General features: G+C 51.3%; 1 protein-coding gene across 1 annotated transcript in view; it reads right to left on the bottom strand.

Annotated features, from left to right (window-relative positions):
* CD81 (CD81 molecule) overlaps positions 1–19081 on the bottom strand; it is a 33371-nt gene that overhangs the window by 13592 nt on the left and 698 nt on the right. The window contains exon 2 of the mRNA XM_055722242.1: positions 8931–9045. Within this exon, the coding sequence (XP_055578217.1) occupies positions 8931–9045 (115 nt within the window). The remainder of the gene's footprint in view (positions 1–8930; positions 9046–19081) is intronic.

Genomic DNA, 19081 nt, shown 5'->3' with positions numbered 1-19081 from the left:
CCAACTCCTCACCAGAGCCAGCGCTGCTGTCAAGCAAGCAAAGAGCAATAAGTAAAAGAGGGAAGGGAAGATGTGCACCGTGTGCTGCTTCCTGACGGAGCCCAGTGGATGTGACCAGTGGGGTGGGAACAGCAGGAACACGCAGCCAGGTGGGGGAGAGGGCAGTGATGACTGGCCTGAACTCAGAAATCCAGAAAAATCCCTGGAAGGCTTTTGGGATGAAGGCCAGCTTCCTTCCCAGGCACAAACAAGTGGCCATTATGGTCCTGCCTTTTGTTATTGAGGGCCAGAGCAGCCTCCTGGCAGGCCACTAAGTGGGACTCTGCTCCAGAGTTTATTTAAAAAAAAGCACAAAGTATTTAATGCAACAATAGTGTCTTGTACCATAAATGCTAGTGGTGTTTCTCTACAGAAATGCCAAGCTGAAAGCTGCAAGAGCGAACAAAAGCAACCAAAGTGCCCACCACACGCTTTGGATGGCGTTTGTTTCCCCACAAGGGATGGGGCCGGTGGGGTGTCTCTGCCTCCGGACTGGGTACCAGGCAGCTGGGGGGCTATTTCATAGCATCCACAGCCCAGACGGGAACAGCCAAGACCTCTTCCCTGAAAGCGGCCTGACACATCTTAGCTTTCATTCCTGGCAGGCAGCAAGGATGACAGCTAGCATGGGTTTGGGCTCAGTGTCTGTGAGCAAGGTACCTGTCATCCCCATCCCGAATGACACATTATCCTCCTTAAAGTCAGAGCAGACTCCCCCTAGCACAAGCCTCCTCTGTAAGCATCAGAGACGGGGTTAATCCTGCCAGCCGGTCCTGCATGAGAAACTCCTCACCAAAGCAGCATTCCCTCCTAAGGGCTCCACCCAAACTGGCACAATCCTGCATGAGCAAGGCTCCAGCTGCCTTTCACATGACACTTCCCAGCTCATTTGTATTGCCGTTTTCTCAGGGGGTTTAAGACAAGAAATGCTGTTTGCCATGAACAAAAAATAAAATCAAGAGAGTTATAAAATGCAAACTGCAGTGCCTACAGTCATGCTGCTCCCTCCGTCAGCAGCAGTAGGTAACCCTGGGAATAGTTAGAGCTGCAGCAACAGGTACAGTGAGCTAATCATTTATAGGTGTTCATGGTACCAACATGCCTCCACATCCTGCAGTAACACTAGAGCGTTATTTCTAACCCTAGGGCACAGTTCTCTGTTAAGGCAGCAGTAACGACGGTTGCTGAAGCTGCCATGTATAACCACCCACCCATGAAAGCAAGCAGTGAGCTGCAGGACCTGCATCTTTGGAGTTGGGGAAGTCAGAGAAGGACTCACAGAGATGAGTGGTATCAATACTGCCTGGAACACTTTCTCTCTCTTTGAGATGGAGCCTTAAAACAGAAAGAGGGAAAGAGGACCAACCAGTCTTAGCTTCACCTACTCATTACAGAGAGATTCAGGGTCCTGTTTGAATCCAAAGCAGAAACACAGCAACCACGACATGATCCCTTCACTCAAGAGCCATTAGGACACAATGCACCAGAAAAAAGCAACAGCAATGACCAAACATCACCCCCTGTTCCCTGACACCACCAGGGCATATGCTGCTCTGGGAGGCAGGGACCTCCTAAAGCTTAAGCCACGTGGAAAGCCCCCAGATATCAGACTGAGGGGACTGATAGTAATAGAGTACTTCTCTCTGGATGGTGCTAGGTGGGAAAGAACAAAAAAAGCAGCTAAGAGGGCAGCTTAGCTCCCAGCTCACGCAGATGATACGTCTTTGGTCTTTGGAGAGCCCTTTGCCTCTGGGCCAGGTGGGAAGCTGGATGCTCAGTTCTGGGAGCAGGAAAGGGAGAGAAAAAGGCAGAAATCTATGTCAGTACTTGCACTGGCATTAAAGCGGCATAGCTGGTGCCTGCAGGGTTGTAAAACCCATGTCCTGTCCCTGCTGGGAAGTAAAGAAACAAGTAGAAAAAAACCAGACTTAAAAAAAAGGACATGATGAAAAACAAGTAAAAGGAGGCACAAGCACAGCAGAGTCCCTCCAAAACAAGCAGGGAGCAGGCTGGCCCGGCCAGCCCTCCTCTGGTGCCCCACCAGAAATTCTGTGCAGCTCCAGGCATGGGCATTCCCAAGCAGTGCCCTACCCCTCCCCCCATTTCAATCTCCTCCCAGCAGCTTTAACTCATTAAGCTAATGGAAGCCAGTCTCTTCTCCCAGGTCACCATGGCAATGCTTCCAAAAGACATAAAAGAGAAGAAAAACATAAGATGCACACACCCCCAGCATCACACCATGCTTCCCAGGAAGCCCAGGCAGCTCTCCAAGCCGTGCCTGCCCTCCCCACGGGATGTGCTTTAAGAAGGGGCTGGGAGCAGAGGGAAGAGATTTTTGTGTTTATTCTCCCGACGGACAGGCTCCTGGGGGACACAACTCTGCACATCCAAGAGTTTTGCAAGCCTCCAAGGGAGGGAAGGAGGGTGGGCTGTGGTGCCTACCCTGCCGTGGCTCCTGGCCTGGAGACATCACAGGGCTTGACACCACTCCTGCTGCAGGGAAGGGTGGGACCACCAGACGGTGGTGGGAGGGAGACTCCATCCTACCCCACACCACCAAACTGGAAAAATGCCCTCTCTGTAAGCCGAAAAAATGACCATGACGTGCTTCCTTGTAACAGCGGAGCAAGATACAGGCAGGGAGCAGAAAGTCCCTCCAGGACGGAATAGGAGCGGGAAACGGGTGGCTGCACCAGCCAGCCAGTGAGGGAGGGTCTCCGGGACATTTTTGTCCAGCTGCCCAGCAGAACTGGCCCAGCAGAGCCTACAGTGCTTTCTTGGAAGTGGGACGAGGCAGAGGGGGTGGAAAAGGAGAGAGTTTGCTGGAAGATGACAACCGGGAAGCCCCTCCGTCCCTCTCCGCCCCCTTCCGAAGAAAAACATTGCTGCTCTGTGGCTGCTAATGACTTTCAGATGGAGCAACAGGGCCACAAAGTATGGAGAGCTCTCCTGGGGCAGCGTGCCTCACACGGCAAGATGAAAGGCTGTGCATGCTGCCCTTGTCTGCAAGAACAAGGCCAGAAAGAAGCACGGGACACACCTCTGTCAGAAAAGCAAAGGGGAGGTGGAGAAAGCCCCAAACAACATCCTGGTGTGCACATACCCATACCCAAAACGGCTCTGTGCAGAGATGCCTCAGTCAGTCAGATTTCTGCCTACCCCAGAAACACTGGATGAGGACCCGAGTTTTCCAATGCTGGCACACCCACGCAAGCGGGGAGGAGGTCTGCTGCACATCTCCAGGACTGGAAGGGGCAACAGTGGTGCAGCACCGGAGACCCAGGCTGGAAGATGCCAGCCCAACCCTTTGCTGCCCCAGGCCACAACACACTGCTGGACACCTCCACGTGCCCAGGGGTCTCGCCTACTGACAGAGCCCAAATCCTGAGGTGGAGGATTTCCTGTAGGCTTTGCATCCCTAAACACATAGCAGGTTTTCAAAGGAAAGTGACGAAAGCTACAGCTCTGAAAAGCAAGAAGCCACCTTTGGCACAGGCCCCCAGCACAGCCAGTGAGAGGTGACAAAGGAGGAGGACAACTGCATTATTTGTAGTCAGATGTATCTGACCCAAGCAAAACCTGATGGTACTGATTTATGGCCTTAAATTGTAACCAATTTTAGTCTGCAGAGTGAACGAATCGCAGCAGTTGGCCACAATGAAGGTAGATTGAATTGTGATTAAATAAAAGTTGCTTTTTTAATACAAATTGAACTCTATGATAAAAATTAAAAAGATTGCTTGTATTGCCAGATATGTAGTGTAAGCCAGACAGTACTGACAAAGTGTTTTGTCTCAAAACTACTATTTCAAAAAGAATTCCAATATTACTGGAGTTGATCTGAGAGTGATTAGAAGAAAAATCTAGAACCAGTAAATGCCAGCTTTTAAGAAACTAAATAATTACATAGCTCTTAACCGTAAATAAGTTTATTTCCAAGAGAGAAAAATGCATATAGTCCTATTTTTTACAAAAATCCATAAACATATTTTTTTAAATATTTAATTAAAATTTTTAAATAATCAGTTTTGCTCACTGTGGTTCAAGGCCAAATGCAACCCTTGGTTTACACTCCCAAGCATGCAAGCCTGGCCACAGCTTGAGCCCCTACTGGCAAACCACTGACACACGAAGCCTTGAAACAGTAGAGCACAAACAGGTAAGAAAAACCAGTGCTGAACCAGCTGTGTGCATCCACAGGCATCACTGCAGTGCCTCAGGCCAAAACGGAAGGTGTTTTTTCACTGGTGTTTATTACAGTACCTAGAGAACAGGACTCGGGCTCTTCTCTAGGCCTTTCACAACAAGTTTAGCAAAAGATTTGCTGTTGAGTCTAACCCCATGATACACAGACATTGGCATCACCTTTAAAAGACGCCTTTCTGGAGGGATCAAGACAAGGATGGGACCATGAGCAGAAACCAAGAAGTCCCATTGCTCATGGCAAGTCCACACTCACTATAGCAGTATTGGCTTCCAGAGCCTTTACAACACACCAATGCCCAGTGCAACCCCCTCTGCAATGAAAACCTCCATGAAACCCTGGAAATCACTGCTGCGTCCAAGGCAGTCCTGAAAAGGCTAACTCTGAAAAGAGCTGCTGTTACGGATAGGAGGGACAGCTCCTCCACAACTGCCTAGCCAGCGCAAGTCTGGATGATGTGCCAGGCTGCTCTGCATGACCGGCCACATCTGGGACCTACAGCAAGAGTGGCCAAAGCATCCTCACACGCTGTGAGGACAGCAGACAAGCCCTGGGGAAGCTCAGGCAGGCATCCTGCTCCCTACCCATGAATGCACTGCCACTTGGCAGTGCTTCTCCTCTGCGAGGGTCAGGCCGCCCCAAGGCCAGCAAAGCCTCAGGACGGAACTTCAAAAAATCCCGAGCACACCCACAAAAGCCTGCCAGCAACGGTGTCATGCTGACTTCAAGGACAAGCATGCGGATGCAACTGCAGTTCAACTGTTTCATACTCATTTCTGAGAAAGACTTCAAAGCATCCCTGTGCTTTCTGGCCCATTTCTTCCAGCCCAGTCTGCACAAAAAGCAGCTTGAATTCATTTCGAGGGCAGAAATCATTATCCTGGATTGTATTTGTATGGAGCAGGAAAGCGACGAGTCTGTAATTCACCTTGTTAGACAGCCTGTGCCCTGTTAGCCAGCCTCCCGTCCTGCCGTAGCACAGCACACCATTTCACAGGCACGCTCGTGGCCTCAAAATCAGCCTGAACCCGTTGCTGCACCCAGATGTCCCCTCCTTGACTCCCACAGGCTTTGCTGCTGGACCCTTCTGGGAGCCGGATCCACAATCATCAGCCTGTCTGCTAGGGACTTCCCCCACCTCCCCCCCCCCTGAAAAAAAAAATATGAAAAAAACCTGCTGCCTTTCTGTTGGGGCAACAACATGAACAGGACAGCAAGGAAAGGGAGCAGTGGCAGCAGCCTCAGTGGCCAAGTTTAACCCGCCACTGCATGCCTGTCCAAAACCTTACACCCCTCCCAAGGAACGCCAGTGCCAGCGTGCTCTGGGAAGGAGACACTGCTCAGGAGACGATTTAGCATTAAAACACAAAAACCCCTAAACAGCAGCAAAACCAAGCCCCTCCTCACCTCCAAAGCTACATGGAAAACCGCACCCCAGCTCTGGATGCCTTTGCACTCTTCCTCGTGGCTGGCCCTGCTCCCAGGGCCGAGCTAATTAGAGCCACAGGTCATGTCACCCTGTCACTTGCTGTGAGCAGCTGGAAGCAGATTTCCTATTTTGGATCTGGCAGGCGAGAGCGAAGCTGAGACCATCCTGCTGCTGCGCTCCGCTCCTCGTCAGGCAGCTTCAGGGAAAGCACGGGAAGGGTGGGTGGCAGGCCTGAGCGCCCAGTCATGCTCCCAGCACACAGGTGGCCCAGCAAGGGGCAAAGTGTGAAATCCAGGGTTCAGGTTTTACAGCAAACAAGAGCCAAGGCTTTTGTCCCCACCCAGCTGAAAGCGTTTTGCCCGCAGCAGCCATCCCTGTGCATCACATAACCAGATCCCTGAAGGACGGGGAACCTGGCTTTCCCGTCACATTATCCTCGCTATCATCCCACTGAGATGGGGGAAAAACAGTAAGTCCAGTGTCACCCACCTCTTCAAGATCCCCAGGGGCTCTTAAAACCAGTGACACTGCAGCACCAACTTATTATGGAGAGATCAGGCTGTTCCAGTTTGTACTGGTATCCGCAGAGATGGAGCAGCTCAGCCTTTTCCCATGGACTCTCATAACTTACTGAAATAGTTTTAGTTTGTTTGGTGTTTTTTAAAATGGTACTTTATGTGTAGGGTCAATAAGAACTGGTTAACCAGTTGTTAGCATCCAACTTATCAATGCCTTGATCTCTCTTGAAGGATGTTCTTTGGCCTGCTATCAACACTTTGCCCAGCCTCCAGACACAGTGTTATACAAGAGCAAGAAGCAAGAAAGATCTTAGTTTTTCAGCTATAAATACAGTAAATAAATGCATATAGACCATAAGCCTAGCTCAGGCAAGTATTTTCCTTTATAGTCATGAAAGCATGGAACTAGGATGCTCCAGCTACCCCCATCCCTGTTACTGCTTGGTCTTTACAGTGCTGAAGCAGTTAACTTGTCATTTGCTGGAGCGTTGGGTCCACAGCCAAAATGGAAGTGCCAAAGCCAAGACTGTAACAAGTGGTTAGGGGATCAGATGTTTTGCGAGCCGTGCTGAGGAAAAGTCCATGAACAAGAGCCTGTTTAATAACCTCCCAAGCCAGCCCACAAGATAACTTGTGGTTGCAGTGCCAAAGTGCTGGGGCAAGTGGGTACTGCCTGTGGGAAACCCCAACCTCAGGAGCTCCCACCTCGCAGCCTGGAGAGGCGAGCCGGGGAACAGTTGCCTGTGCCTGTGGGGGCTGCAAGAGTGGCTGCTGCAGCAGTCTGATCCGGCTGCAGGGGAAGCTGAGAGCAAGGACTGCTCCCATCCTCCTGCTCCTGCAGTGGGCTGAGGGCAAATAAGCATCACACCTGGTACCCTGGTAGCTGCCACACTCCCCACATCCTCCTAACCACTTCCCCGTTGCCATCAAATCACACACACCAACCAGCTGTGTTATTTTTCTACTCCCATAAACATAGAGACACCTAGGGAAAATAACCTTTAATAAAACAGCTCCAACTCTGGGGCAGGGGAAAGGGCACAGAGAAACCAGGAGACACCAAGGCACTGTTTTCCCACTCCCCCCTCCTCGCTAAGTACAAACCCCATGGTGCAAATTCTCCTCCTCTGACAGTTTTATTGCTTCCCCCTGTCCTGCAGCACCATGGCAAAGCCTGGCTGGCCTTTAAAAGCCTCCTGACAGACCTCGGGACCACCACACCATGCCAGACACCAAAAAGTGCTTTGCAAGGCGGGGCTACAAAAAAAAACCCACACCAACACAGCTCTGGAGGCCAGCCCCAGAGAGGTTCCCGCTCCTGAAGCGGGAACATTGTGTACATTGGATGTCAGAGGAGAAAAAGGAGGGAGTATCAGTTGTAGAGGGTGCAGGGAAAGGAAAAAAAAAAGAAAAAGCAAAAAGAAATCCAGCCTTCAGACTCCAGAGGGCTGGCTGGGAGAGGCAGCAGCTGAAAGAAATGCTCTGCTGTTATTACTGCATGGAAATTACAGCCGCCAGAAGGAATCCAGGCCAATCTGTTGCTGAATATAACTTTAAAAAGACAGCCAGCCTCTAATCATGGGCTGTTCACGGGCATAAGAAATCCCAGCACAGTGGTGGGACCCACAGTCCATTCCCCCCTGCCTTCTAAATAGCAAAGGCCGAGGACAAAGACAAAACAAAAAGGGGTGGAAGAGCAGAAGATGCCCAACAGGTGGGAGGGCTCAGCTCCTGCGCTCCAGGTACCCCAGGTTTTGGAAGAAATATGTTAACTAGGGAGATGTCATTTGTTGGCCCCCAGAAGGAAGGAAATGTTTGGGCTGGTTCCTGGAAAGGGAAGAGTTTAACTTCTTAAGAGTTCCCTTTTCTCTTTTTAAAGTAGAAATCTACAAAGGGGAAATGCTGTAAATACACCTTGGGGCATGACGCAGGAGAGGGGAGACAGCAAGGGAGAAAACCCCACCACCGTTTACAGTGGGAGCATCCACCGTAACCTGGCACAACCAGGGAGAGGGCTCAGCCATACCATTTCACGGGCAAGCAGGGAAAACCTTTTCCAGAAGGTAATTTCAGCTACAGGTGAGAACAGGACATTGGATTAGACGGGTCCTTGCACCAGCCCCAGTGGTCTGCACTCCAGGCCCCTTCCCGGCAGCCAGCCTCTCCTGCAAGCTGCTCCCCCTCATCTGTGAGGGATCAGTGGAGAATAGGGCAAAAATAGGGGTTTTCATCTTCCAGCAAGCCAGCATGCTGTCAAATTAATAAAAATCACGCTAAGCTTAACCATAACACACAGAGGCTCCACCTGCCCCTCCTGGAGAACATGAGTCACGAGCTCACCGAGCTTCACTTTCCACCACCAGTCACTCCATCAGCTACTTTTACATCCCTTTGGATAGGAAATGAGACACGCTTCCAAGAAGTCCCGTCTTCCCAAACATGCTCCAGGAGAGACCACAGCGGAGAACAGCACCAGAGAAAATCTACCATGCCACGACACATTTTCTTGCGCTTTTAGGTGCCATGACTTTAGATTCTGTACTTGGGCCACAGCCAACATTTAATGAATGCTTTGATTGCCATGGCAGGGGATATTTTGGGGAGCACGGGGGCAGCACGAGGTATTTTTAGTCTGACCTCCTTGCTGCTCACCCAGAGCTTTCCACCCTGACTCTGGGCACTCTGCAGTCCACCCTAGGGCACGATGCCCACACAGCGATGCCAGCATCCCCAGACTTACCGACATAGAAGGTGTTTGGGGCCTGCTTCTCCCCCAGCTGCAGGTAGAGGATATTTGTTGTCTGCGAGTCATGCCGGAGCCAAAGGGCCACTCCCAGTATGATGCCTCCAGCCAGCTGGGGAGAAAGCAGAAGGAAGCCAGCGTTATTCACTGCTCTGGCCATGCTGGACCTGGAGCAGTGGGACCTTTTCAGGTGGGAGCAGAAAGCTTTGTTTTCATCTTTCTGCAAATTCTTATTTGCTCCTTTCACATGCAAGAACACCCTTCCTAACCATCGTCCCACCGCTGCAGTGTGCTTTGTGCCCCATACCTCATGAGCCACACAATCTTCCCTCCCTGTTTTATGAGAAGACTGCTCATTCTGGGGACGTGTAACCCCTTCCCAGTTCCTGTAGGTGATTTCTTTCCTAAGAGCTATTTTATTACTCTATTAAAATGGAAGGCTCAGCCTTACCTGAGAAGCACAAGACATGCAACTGAGGCTTTTCGGAGAGCTTTTCAACAGAAGTCAGGATCAGCCCCAAGTATTCCCTTTTCCCAATGGGCTGTTATCACCCCATTTCATTTCTCTGTGATGTATAAACAGTGTTTTGGGTTTTGTTTGATTTGTCGAGAACTGGGTAGGAAGGATGGCAAGAATGTGGCTCCAAAAGCGGGGGAGGGGGGGAGGAAACAACATCAGGTTTTCCCCCTGCCCCTAGCCTCACGTGTATATCACTCCCCATCCAGGGTCAGGCTTCCAGTCTGAGCAGACCTAGTACTCCTCTGGCACATACAGCTTTCCTTAATGGCCCTAATACAGGGACTGAAGCAGAGCAAAACCTTGGTTCAGGCCAAGGCACAACCACACCACTTCTGGAGGCTACCACGAAGATGCTCAACAGAGCTGAGCGGCTCTGCAAGTCGACGAGGCTGGAACAGCTGCCCTGCTCGTGCTGTTGTCCAGCTGAAGAGCAGAGCACTCACTCGCACGCACACACACGTGCACACAGACATGTGTGATGGAGCCCCTAGGGCAAGGATAAACACACGCTTCAAACACAGGAGGAGACGTTCTCCATATGGAGCATCAACCCAGCTTACCACTGGAATATTTACGTCCAAATAACGGGAAGTTTTATGACTGGCTTCCTCACTGTTTTCTCTGATAGGGAGGGGCTGGGAATGGCAGCAGAGGACAGGAGCAGATCAGGGAAGGCAGCACTGAGAGGAACTCAAGCCAGAGCATTTCCAGCAAGATTCACTGTGTTCTCTACGACACCCCCTACTTCCATTTAAAACCATGAGAGAGGGGGGAAAAAATAAACACACATTAAAAAAGCCAACCCCCTTAAGAATCCAACTTCTATGAAAGGCTGGAAGTGCCTGGTCAAATGCCAATTTAATTTTGAGTGTCCTAAAACCTCAAAGTGATTAATCTCAAAAAAAGGGAAGATAACCACCAGAAATTACAGAAGCAGAAATAAGTGGGTTTTTTTGAAAAGGGTTGGGAGTCAGGTCAGCTACAGGCACGAGAGTCACCACGAAGGCCACATTAAAAGAAAAGAGAGTTTGTTCAGTGGCATTCGCCAGTTGCACAAGCGCAGCAGAGCCTTGGTGAACACACAAGGGCCAGGATCTGCAAGATGGGCTGTCAGTGGAAGTTCAGCTCTGCACCTCAAGAGGTCAGCTGGCAGTTCTCCTCCTTGCTCACTTCTGCACATTCCAGCCAAGAGATTTTTACAGGGGTGCCACCGAAGCTGGGGTAAAACCACACAATTTGTGCAAAACACCTAAGGGAAGCCGGCCTCGGGGCTTTGCCGCTTACCGGAAGGAGAAAATCCTCAACAGCTCCTGGAGAGGGAGGGAAGATTTTACAAGCCTCTCCCCAATTTGCCAACAAAATAATCAGCTTTTAACACTTCTCCCACAGCAACCAATGCAACTTCCCTGCTGGTGTGGTCCCTTATCTCTCTCACACTTGGGAGGGCCTGAGGTTCTCCAAACACTGGCTGTGGAGAAAAAGTCACGAAAACCGGTTCATGCTCAAATCCAACTCCAAATAAGGCAGCTTGTGGTTTTGCAGAAAGTTACCCAAATCCAGCCTGGCATGTCGTATTCATTGTCTGAGAGCGTAACGAAGCCCACGTTTATCCTCTCAGAAGAAGGAGAATGCCCCCAAATCAATCAGTGCCAAAGTAAAGGTTTCTTGGTGGCTCCCAGGGGAGAGGAGATCCTGAGGCAGATTTGGGTTTCTATGCTAGGTGGGAGAGGTGAAGAAAAGGCTGCAGACCTTCCTCTGCAGGGAAACATCGCTCTGCCCTGGCATGCCACCCACTGTGCCTAGCAGTACCCACCCCAGCACTCTCTGCCACCTGTGGTGAGGCTGGGGTGACACCAGCACGAGGAGCAGCAGCTGCTTTCCAATCCAGTTTGCCCTAAAACACCTGACACAGGACCAAAAGCGGGCTGCAAGCTATCCCCAAGATATTTCTTAATCGTTTAGGAACATCAACTAAATGGGACAAAGCCTTTTCTGACTCATCAAACCCACCCCAGCGTTGAGGTCTGCCTATTGCAGCCAGCTGAACCATCTCCAGATGTTCCCAGTTTCATCCTGAATGTGCCCCAGGAACACCCCACATCCCTCCCACACCACCTGACTCCATTTGCTTTTTTAACAGAGCATGGAGAACCTCTGAACAAAAGTTTTAGCAGCTGGATTTCTTAAGAGAAAAAGACATTCACTTACTAATGAAAAGAGGGTTTAGGCTATGATGAGTAACTTTTTCCACTATAATCATACATCTTTCCACCACCAAGCAGTGCAGAATGTTAATTAAGGCATCTTTCTTCCGAAAGGAAAAACGACAAGAGGGAGAAAACCTCATTGGCTCACCACAGTAACCCTGCCTTCCACTGCCCCTTGCTTGGGATAATCTCATTTTCAGTACAACTAGTTCCAGATATAAGCTCCACATTTTCTTCCCTCCCCATCCTACAAACACTGCCGTTTGCCAACACCAGAGCCAGAAGAGCTGCAACCACTGATAGCAGTATCATGCTCACCTCTAGGCTGCATACCTTCATATACTAAACATCGCTGTGTTTTCTGCTGTAGGTACCCAGGATCTCATGCAGGCTACCCCATTGCTCTTTGTGTGCCCAGCTCATCAGACAGCCCCAGCCTCTGCGACATGGTGATCACTCATCAAAGATATACCCCAAGTGTCAGCACAGCTCTCCATTTACATTTTTGGGGACTGCTTTATTTATTTTTTAAAAAGAGCAGTAATAACGAAAGCTTCAACTTCAGCAACACCAGCACTGCAATGTTCTTAGCTCTGCCTTCCACAAGCCGACCTCCCCAGTCGGCTGCTCCCCCACCAGCACAAGGGCAGTTGCAGAGGTGCATCACTAGTGCTCTGGATCCAGGAGATGGTGCCCCGAGCAGCCTGCCAGCACAGCAGAGGTGGCGCGGCAGGCTCCGGTGTTCCCTCTTTACCACTGTTTTCCAGCTTCTGGAGATTTATTGCTTCTTCCACAGACAGCCAGACTTTTCCAGCTGGATCCTGCCTGCCCAAGGCTTGCTTTTCACGGGGATGCTGTTCTCACGTGGCACAGCAGGGGGAAGCCTCCATTGGATGCTGCCGAGGGGAGGGAAAAGGCAGCCCCCCCAGAGGTGATGGGGTATTACCATCTGAGCATCACGGTGACGGCAGGTGTGCAGCCCTGGTTTGCCACCCCATCCACTGTGCATGTCGTGGGGCTCCCTCCTGGATTGAGCCCCACTGACCCATAGGCCGCTCACCCTAAAATTTCCCAGATCCAGCTGTGGGGCCAGGAAACAAGCCCATTTTCGCAGCTTAAGTCACTCCTCCCCTCCACAAGAAATTTCCATGAGCTCCATGATGAGGTGCGCGAGGAATGGCTGTGGAGTGCCCCAAATTAAAGGAGTGAACAGGGCCAAGCTGCTCCCACTTTTGCCCTGCCACTCTCCAGACACTCACGTACGCCAGGATGTGCATCAGCCTCCTTCCACTGCCCACAGCCCTCTTCCTCCCTGCTCCCTCCCCTCCACCTCTCTCCAAAATAGGTTTCCTGGTGGCTAGAAGAAAAAGGAAGAAATTCTGGCCACAGGGTGCCTTGCTGGGCATGTCAAAGCAAAGCAGATATCCTGCGGCTCAAGCCAGTGAAGGAGGGAAGCAGAGGTGCCAGCAGTTTCACAATGCTGTATTTTTAGCAGTGCTGCTTCCCGTGGCCGCGGCTGTTCCTGCCAGCGAGACACTGATTCCCAACCCCCGTGATCCCACAGGCTGGAGAAGCTCCCACCTCGCTGCAAAAACACAGGGAGCCCGTGCCACGATGCCTGTGAAATAACACAGTTACTAACAAGAAGTAGGATGCTGCCAAGAAAGCTTAACAGGTTTTAGCTGTTTCACAATTCAGGTAGATTTTTATAGGTTTATAGATCTCAGGTAGAGATTTTTAACAGGTTTTCATGCTGCACAGGCTTGCTGCTTCCCTTCTGCTGCCTAGAAGCTGAGCCCTTCGAGGGGATGGCACCTGGACCCCACTTGAGGAGCCCAGCCAGGGCTCCCCGCAGCTCCTCTCCAGCTTCCTTTAAGGCATGGGGAACTGGGACACAGAAGGACAAAATGGCTTGCCAAGGCTGAAGCATCTTGCCATGTACATGTGAGTCCCTCACACAGCCAGAAAAAAATTGCTAATTTGGGGCTGAAAGTTTTGCTCCCAGCTCATTTCTGGGTCTCTAGGTAGAGCAGCAGATATCACATTCTCCAATGCGTGCAGCATAAATAAGGAAACATTTTGTTGCCACACCTAGTGTCAGCAGGGGTGGGGGGGGGGAAAGCAAGGAGCTAGAGATTCATTAACGATGGAAATTACCTTTGGAAGGGCAATATAAGCCCTTGCAAGATGCGTGCTAGGACCTTACGGGTTCTGCAGAGCCACCTCAAGGACCAAGGCAGGCAGGAGAGGAGCACGTGATCACTGGTGGCAAGCACACAGGTGGCACCGAGCCTGCCCACACCCTGTGCCCTGCTTCCTGGAAAGCAGAAGCCGAGTTTCTTTTCTACTGCAAATAGAAATAACGGCACTCAGTGCACCCTGAGGAAGCACTGAAAGAGTTTGGGGTGCAGCACGAGGCTCAGAGCAGCCCGCGAACTGGGAACTTTGGTTTGATGCTACAATGGTCTTCATGTTATGATGGCAGGCCTTCATGACAAATATTATATTAAAATTTTAAGGTGAGAAGCACTCCAGATCAGCCCCATGCTGCATGTTGGGGTGGACTGTGGGATGCCCTGGAGCACCAAGACATCAAGACCCCTGCAAAACTTTTTGTGGGGGATGTAAGCAGGGAAAATGACTTAAATCAGACAAATGTGGTTGCAGTTTGACAGCCACACAACATAAAAGCTTTTCCACCGAGTTCGGCCCACACGCTCGCAAATCACAGTGACAGAAGAGGACTCTTCTTGGAGAGCAGAGGTGAGGTCTTCCGCCTTCCACAGCAATCACACCGCCAAAAGTCAGGCTGAAAGTTTGCAGACAAGTCCTGCCCAGGAACTGCAGAAAGGGCATTTGGGAAGAGGCCTGTGCGCTGCAGGCAGGAGGAGGAAGATGGCCTGCAGCCCGTGGTCTGCTCCCAGCAGCGCAGCCGCCACCACCTTCCAGCAGTGGCTATTAATAGAGCTGCCGGCTGGGGTGAAATTCTCCACTGGTGCCTATAGTTACCAGCCCCACAACACTATGGAGCTTTTCAAAACAAGTTCCAGAGAAACACTCCCAGAGGAGCAGCACACGAGAAGCCAAATAAAGCTTGATGGATAGGAGAGGAGCAGGAATCTGGCACCAAAATCCTGGAGCAGGGTCCTCCAACAGGGAGCACTGAGCCCATCGGCTGCTCCCTGCCTGCTGCAGCCTGATCCCCGCTGTGGACATAAGTATCACTACACATTGACATCTACCAGCAGGGTTTAATTGCCCTCGGTGGAGAGGAAAACAATTACAGATATCACTTTAAAATTAATTTGGTCCCATACATAAGCATTTAAGTACAACAGTAATACAACTGCCTTCCCTTTTTAATAATCGCAGCAAAAGGCACTTGCACAGTACAGGATCAAAGTACTTCTCGAGGCATCGTACGCGGATTAATGCTCTTGCAGGAGATAAGCATGACGGTGGCTGATAGAAGAATAACCTCAGGAAAAAAGAGCAAACCCCCTTCCAGCCACCAGCTCTGCTCCCTCCTTGCAGCTGCAGCCCAGCTCATTAACAGAAACCGGGTATGCCCCTAGGGCAGGGCACTGGTCTCCTCAAAAGCCCTGCTTAAACAACCTCCTGCACGCAGAGACTTCAGAAGAGGTTTTGTAGGTGATGGTACAAATGTGTTCACTTGACAGACAGGCCAGAAACACATCCCCAGAGAGCTATCAGCAGGAAAACTTGGGTCCAGGTACTGAGCCTGCTAAGAAAACCTCTCCCTTGCCCTTCAAAGACAGGCAGGGTCAAACACACGTGGAAACACGTCTGCCTGTACATCATCCCAGGATACCAAACCTAAAGTCATGGGAAGAAGATGCTTGGCCAGCGCCACGTCCTCGCTGCTCGCAAGGCTCTCTGTGATTCCCAGGAGACAAATAACCAAATGAAATCCCGCACTCCACAGCGGAGCAGCCTGCTAGCTGCTATCATTAATAGCATTTCAGCAGCGCTCAGCGCAAGCCTGTGCCCAGAAGGAAACACAAGCTACTTTGTTAGCCAGGGAGTTACTTGAAATCCCTGCTTTGGAGCTGCACGTCACATGCACCACCAGCTCTTCTATTTTCTGTTTAAACCTGCAAAGAGCGGTACCCAACTGCCCTCCTCATCACATTGGGAGGCTCACGTGCCACTCAGCAGAGCTGTCACCGTGGGATCACCACCACAGAAAGCTGCCGCCTCCCTCCACTGTCACCTCTCATCACCAAAGCCACACAGTATCTTGGTGCCCGCTTTGCGGACTGCAGGGAACATCTGACAGATTTTCCAGTGTTGTACAACAAAACTCGACTCTTCCACTCCTCCCCTTCCGATCACCCCTATCAAGACAGACTTTCACTTCCACGTCCCCTGTGCTCTTGCCCTTCCTTGCCTTTGCACCCCAGCTGCACCACATCCACTCCACTTAAGCAAGAGAAAAAGAGTTATGTGGTGCCTGGAAAATGGCATTAGGAGCAAGCTCTTCCTTTTAATTAGACACCTCTCTGGCAGGGCAGTCAGCGGTTCTCTAGACCTGGAAGTCTGCCACGGGCTGTATTAGCTAATAAGCTGGGCAATCCTTCTCCAAGCAAGCCAATTTTTCCTTGGTTATGTTTAATTACATTTTTAAATAGATCTCTGGCTTCCTTCAGCCTCTCCAGGGACTCTTTGCAGCAGTGGTCAGTTCAGCCCCACACACTGAGCTCTGCTGTCGGATTCAGGTAATTCAGGAGAGCAGCTGAAGCCTGGCCGCTTACTGTAAGTGGGGTGGAGAAGCAGCTCCACCTCACCTTGTGCCTAGCCCAGCCCCACTCCGGGCTGCAGGCTGAGCTGGGCCTGCCCACCGCACCAGCAAAACCGCCCAGTGATGGGTACTGCTACTGCTCCCTCTCACACGGCAGGGAAGCAGAGCATCCCCTTGCTGCTGGCCACACCAAGCTTTCAGGACAAGTTTGCAACACAGAAAAACTTTTGTCTTGCCAGCCCTGTGTTTTACTAACCCGGTGAAGTCTCCAGGTGCTGCTCACAGCTTCCTCCACCACTTTGGTAGGCAGATGCCGCTATGAAACATGTGGGGACCTATTCTCTCCTGGGATGGACACCCATCTGTACACGTGGTCCGTGCAGCAGCCACTGCTCCCTCCTCAAGAGCCACCTTGGACCGAGCACGTAACCCTGGCATCTTCTTCTCAGAAATGCATATGCAAAGGAAAAACAAGCCCAAAAAATAAAATAAAACCAGAACACCTCAGGCAGAGAGGGCTGCCAAGGCACCCTGGGGAGCTGGCAGCAGGGCTGCCTTTTCCTCTTGCTTTTCAACGCAGTGGCTTTATGAAATTCCCCCTGTGCTGCCAGAAGGAAGGGGGAGGAAGCCAGGGGGGTGTCAGTTTATTTACACTCCAGCAGGACTACTTTAAAAAGTTATCAGAGTTTCTTTCTTATTTGTTAACACTATTAAGGCTGAGAATTGCTCCCTTTCTCCCTCTTGGGCAGCGGAACAAACTCCCATGCAACACGATGCAGCAGCCCCTGCCAAACTTTGGACTCCGCCTGCTGCTTGTTTTTACCAACAGCGCCCAGTCTCGGCTGGGTGCAAGGCAAATGATCAGCAAATGAGCACAAGGAGCCCAGCCAGCAGTACTTGCACACTAACCCGCTGGAAGGACCACAGGGCTGCGAGTGCCACGTCTTGTACCTCCTTCGGGTCAGAGCTGGGGTCCTGACACAGCCACCCCGCAGCAAAGGTGCTCAACACCATGTCCAGTCCTTAAATGCCACCCTATGAGAAGGGCCTTCATGCTTCAGTGGCCACCGAGGCATCCCTCCCTGGCTGGGGGTGCAAGGTTGGCCGCTAACGGTGTTCGCTTGGTGGTAAACCTAAAATTCCCCTCAACTACTGGTTTAAAAAACAACACAAAAGGGCTTGAAAACTTTAGACCCAGTGTTCAACCACGCTTCAGCGGGCCAGCCTCACAGAAAGCATCGTTAATTCTAACGAAGCCCAGGCTCCCCATCTGCACAGGAACTGGTCTGAGAGGACTGGCCACAAGTGAGCCCAGCACTGTGAGGTGTTTTGGGGCACCAGCGGGTCCCAGCTTACGGGAACCCCACCTTGGAAGGAGCTGGAGTATCTCCTCCAGTGCTCCTTCTGAGAGGCAGAGCAAGGCACCAGAAGTCCTAACAGGGAAATTAAACAGATCGGCTATTCCTCTTGCAAGCTTATCTTTTATAAGCGGGCATTCTGCTGTTTTGCAAATACAGATTGGGGCATGCAAACAAGCTTGCTCAGGAGCGGTGGCTGTGCAGAGCCTCTGGCATCCTTCCTGCTACTCAGGAGACCCTTCCTCCCTCTCATCCACAGCCGGAGGCTTCTGCAACAAGAATGGCAGGAAACTGGGTCCAGAAGGGAAGAAAAAGCCCTGGGATAAACACGCTAACTCGGAAGGAACAAAACTTCAGAAGAGCCTACCCGCCTCCATCCTGCCATTTTAAGGGTGGAGGAAAAGGTTAAAAAAAACCCAACAACCCAGGACTGTCCCACATTCATCTTGCAGCTGGCAACGCATCAGGTATCAATTAACACCACTGTCGTCAGAGCTCGTCATCTCTCCCTTGGTCAGCATTATACCCAGAAACAAGGCAAAAAGGCCTGAAATCAGGCTGGATTTGACAGTGCTTGCTCCCACACAGCAGTTAAGCCCTACACCTCCCAGAGGCGAGGCCATCCCCCCCCGCCCCCCAGCCCTTCACCGTACACCCAGGGGGGAAGGCAGCAAGCAGAAGACCCCCCCCAGGCAGCACAGCATGCAGTGCTGAGGCAGGGTCTGCTCTGAGGCATTGCTCTCCTCCCCACCAGCCCTCCTTGCTGCCTTGGCTGCTGCAAGCAAATGTTACGAAAAACCCTGAACTCCTCATCAGCAGGGTGGGGTGTCAGACAAGGGGCACGTCCTGACCACGCAGCCAGCGCTCGGCAAGTGGTGCCTTGCCTCTGCAGGGTGGGGCTGGGCTCGCTTGACAGCATTTCGGGGAATAGAAAGTGATCTATTTAAAAAATAAAAAAAGCAGCCTGCTCGGGCACATTTCGTTGCTCCCAGGAGCAGGCAGAAAGCGTTTCTTGCCATGCCAGCCCTGCGTTGCTGGAGGCTGTTTCTAACTGGGGCAAACCTGGTTTGCAGGGAAACCGGGATACGCCGCTTTTTGCTAAATTAGCTGCATGTCTGGATGGATTATTTCATGAGAAACTTCCTGGAGAAGGGCAACGTCTCCAACCTGGGTAAAACCTGCATCCTAAAATATCTTCCCAGGAGGTGGAGGCAGCGGTGCCCAGCTTGGGCACAACCCAAAGGCAGGCGTCGAGGCCAGTTCTGACGCGGCGCCAGGGACGTCCAGACCCACCGGCTCCC

This window comes from Falco cherrug, chromosome 10, assembly GCF_023634085.1.
Source record: "Falco cherrug isolate bFalChe1 chromosome 10, bFalChe1.pri, whole genome shotgun sequence".
Classification (NCBI taxonomy): Eukaryota; Metazoa; Chordata; class Aves; order Falconiformes; family Falconidae; genus Falco; species Falco cherrug.
Note: the sequence above shows the minus strand (reverse complement) of the source record. Positions and strands in the feature narration are given on the sequence as shown.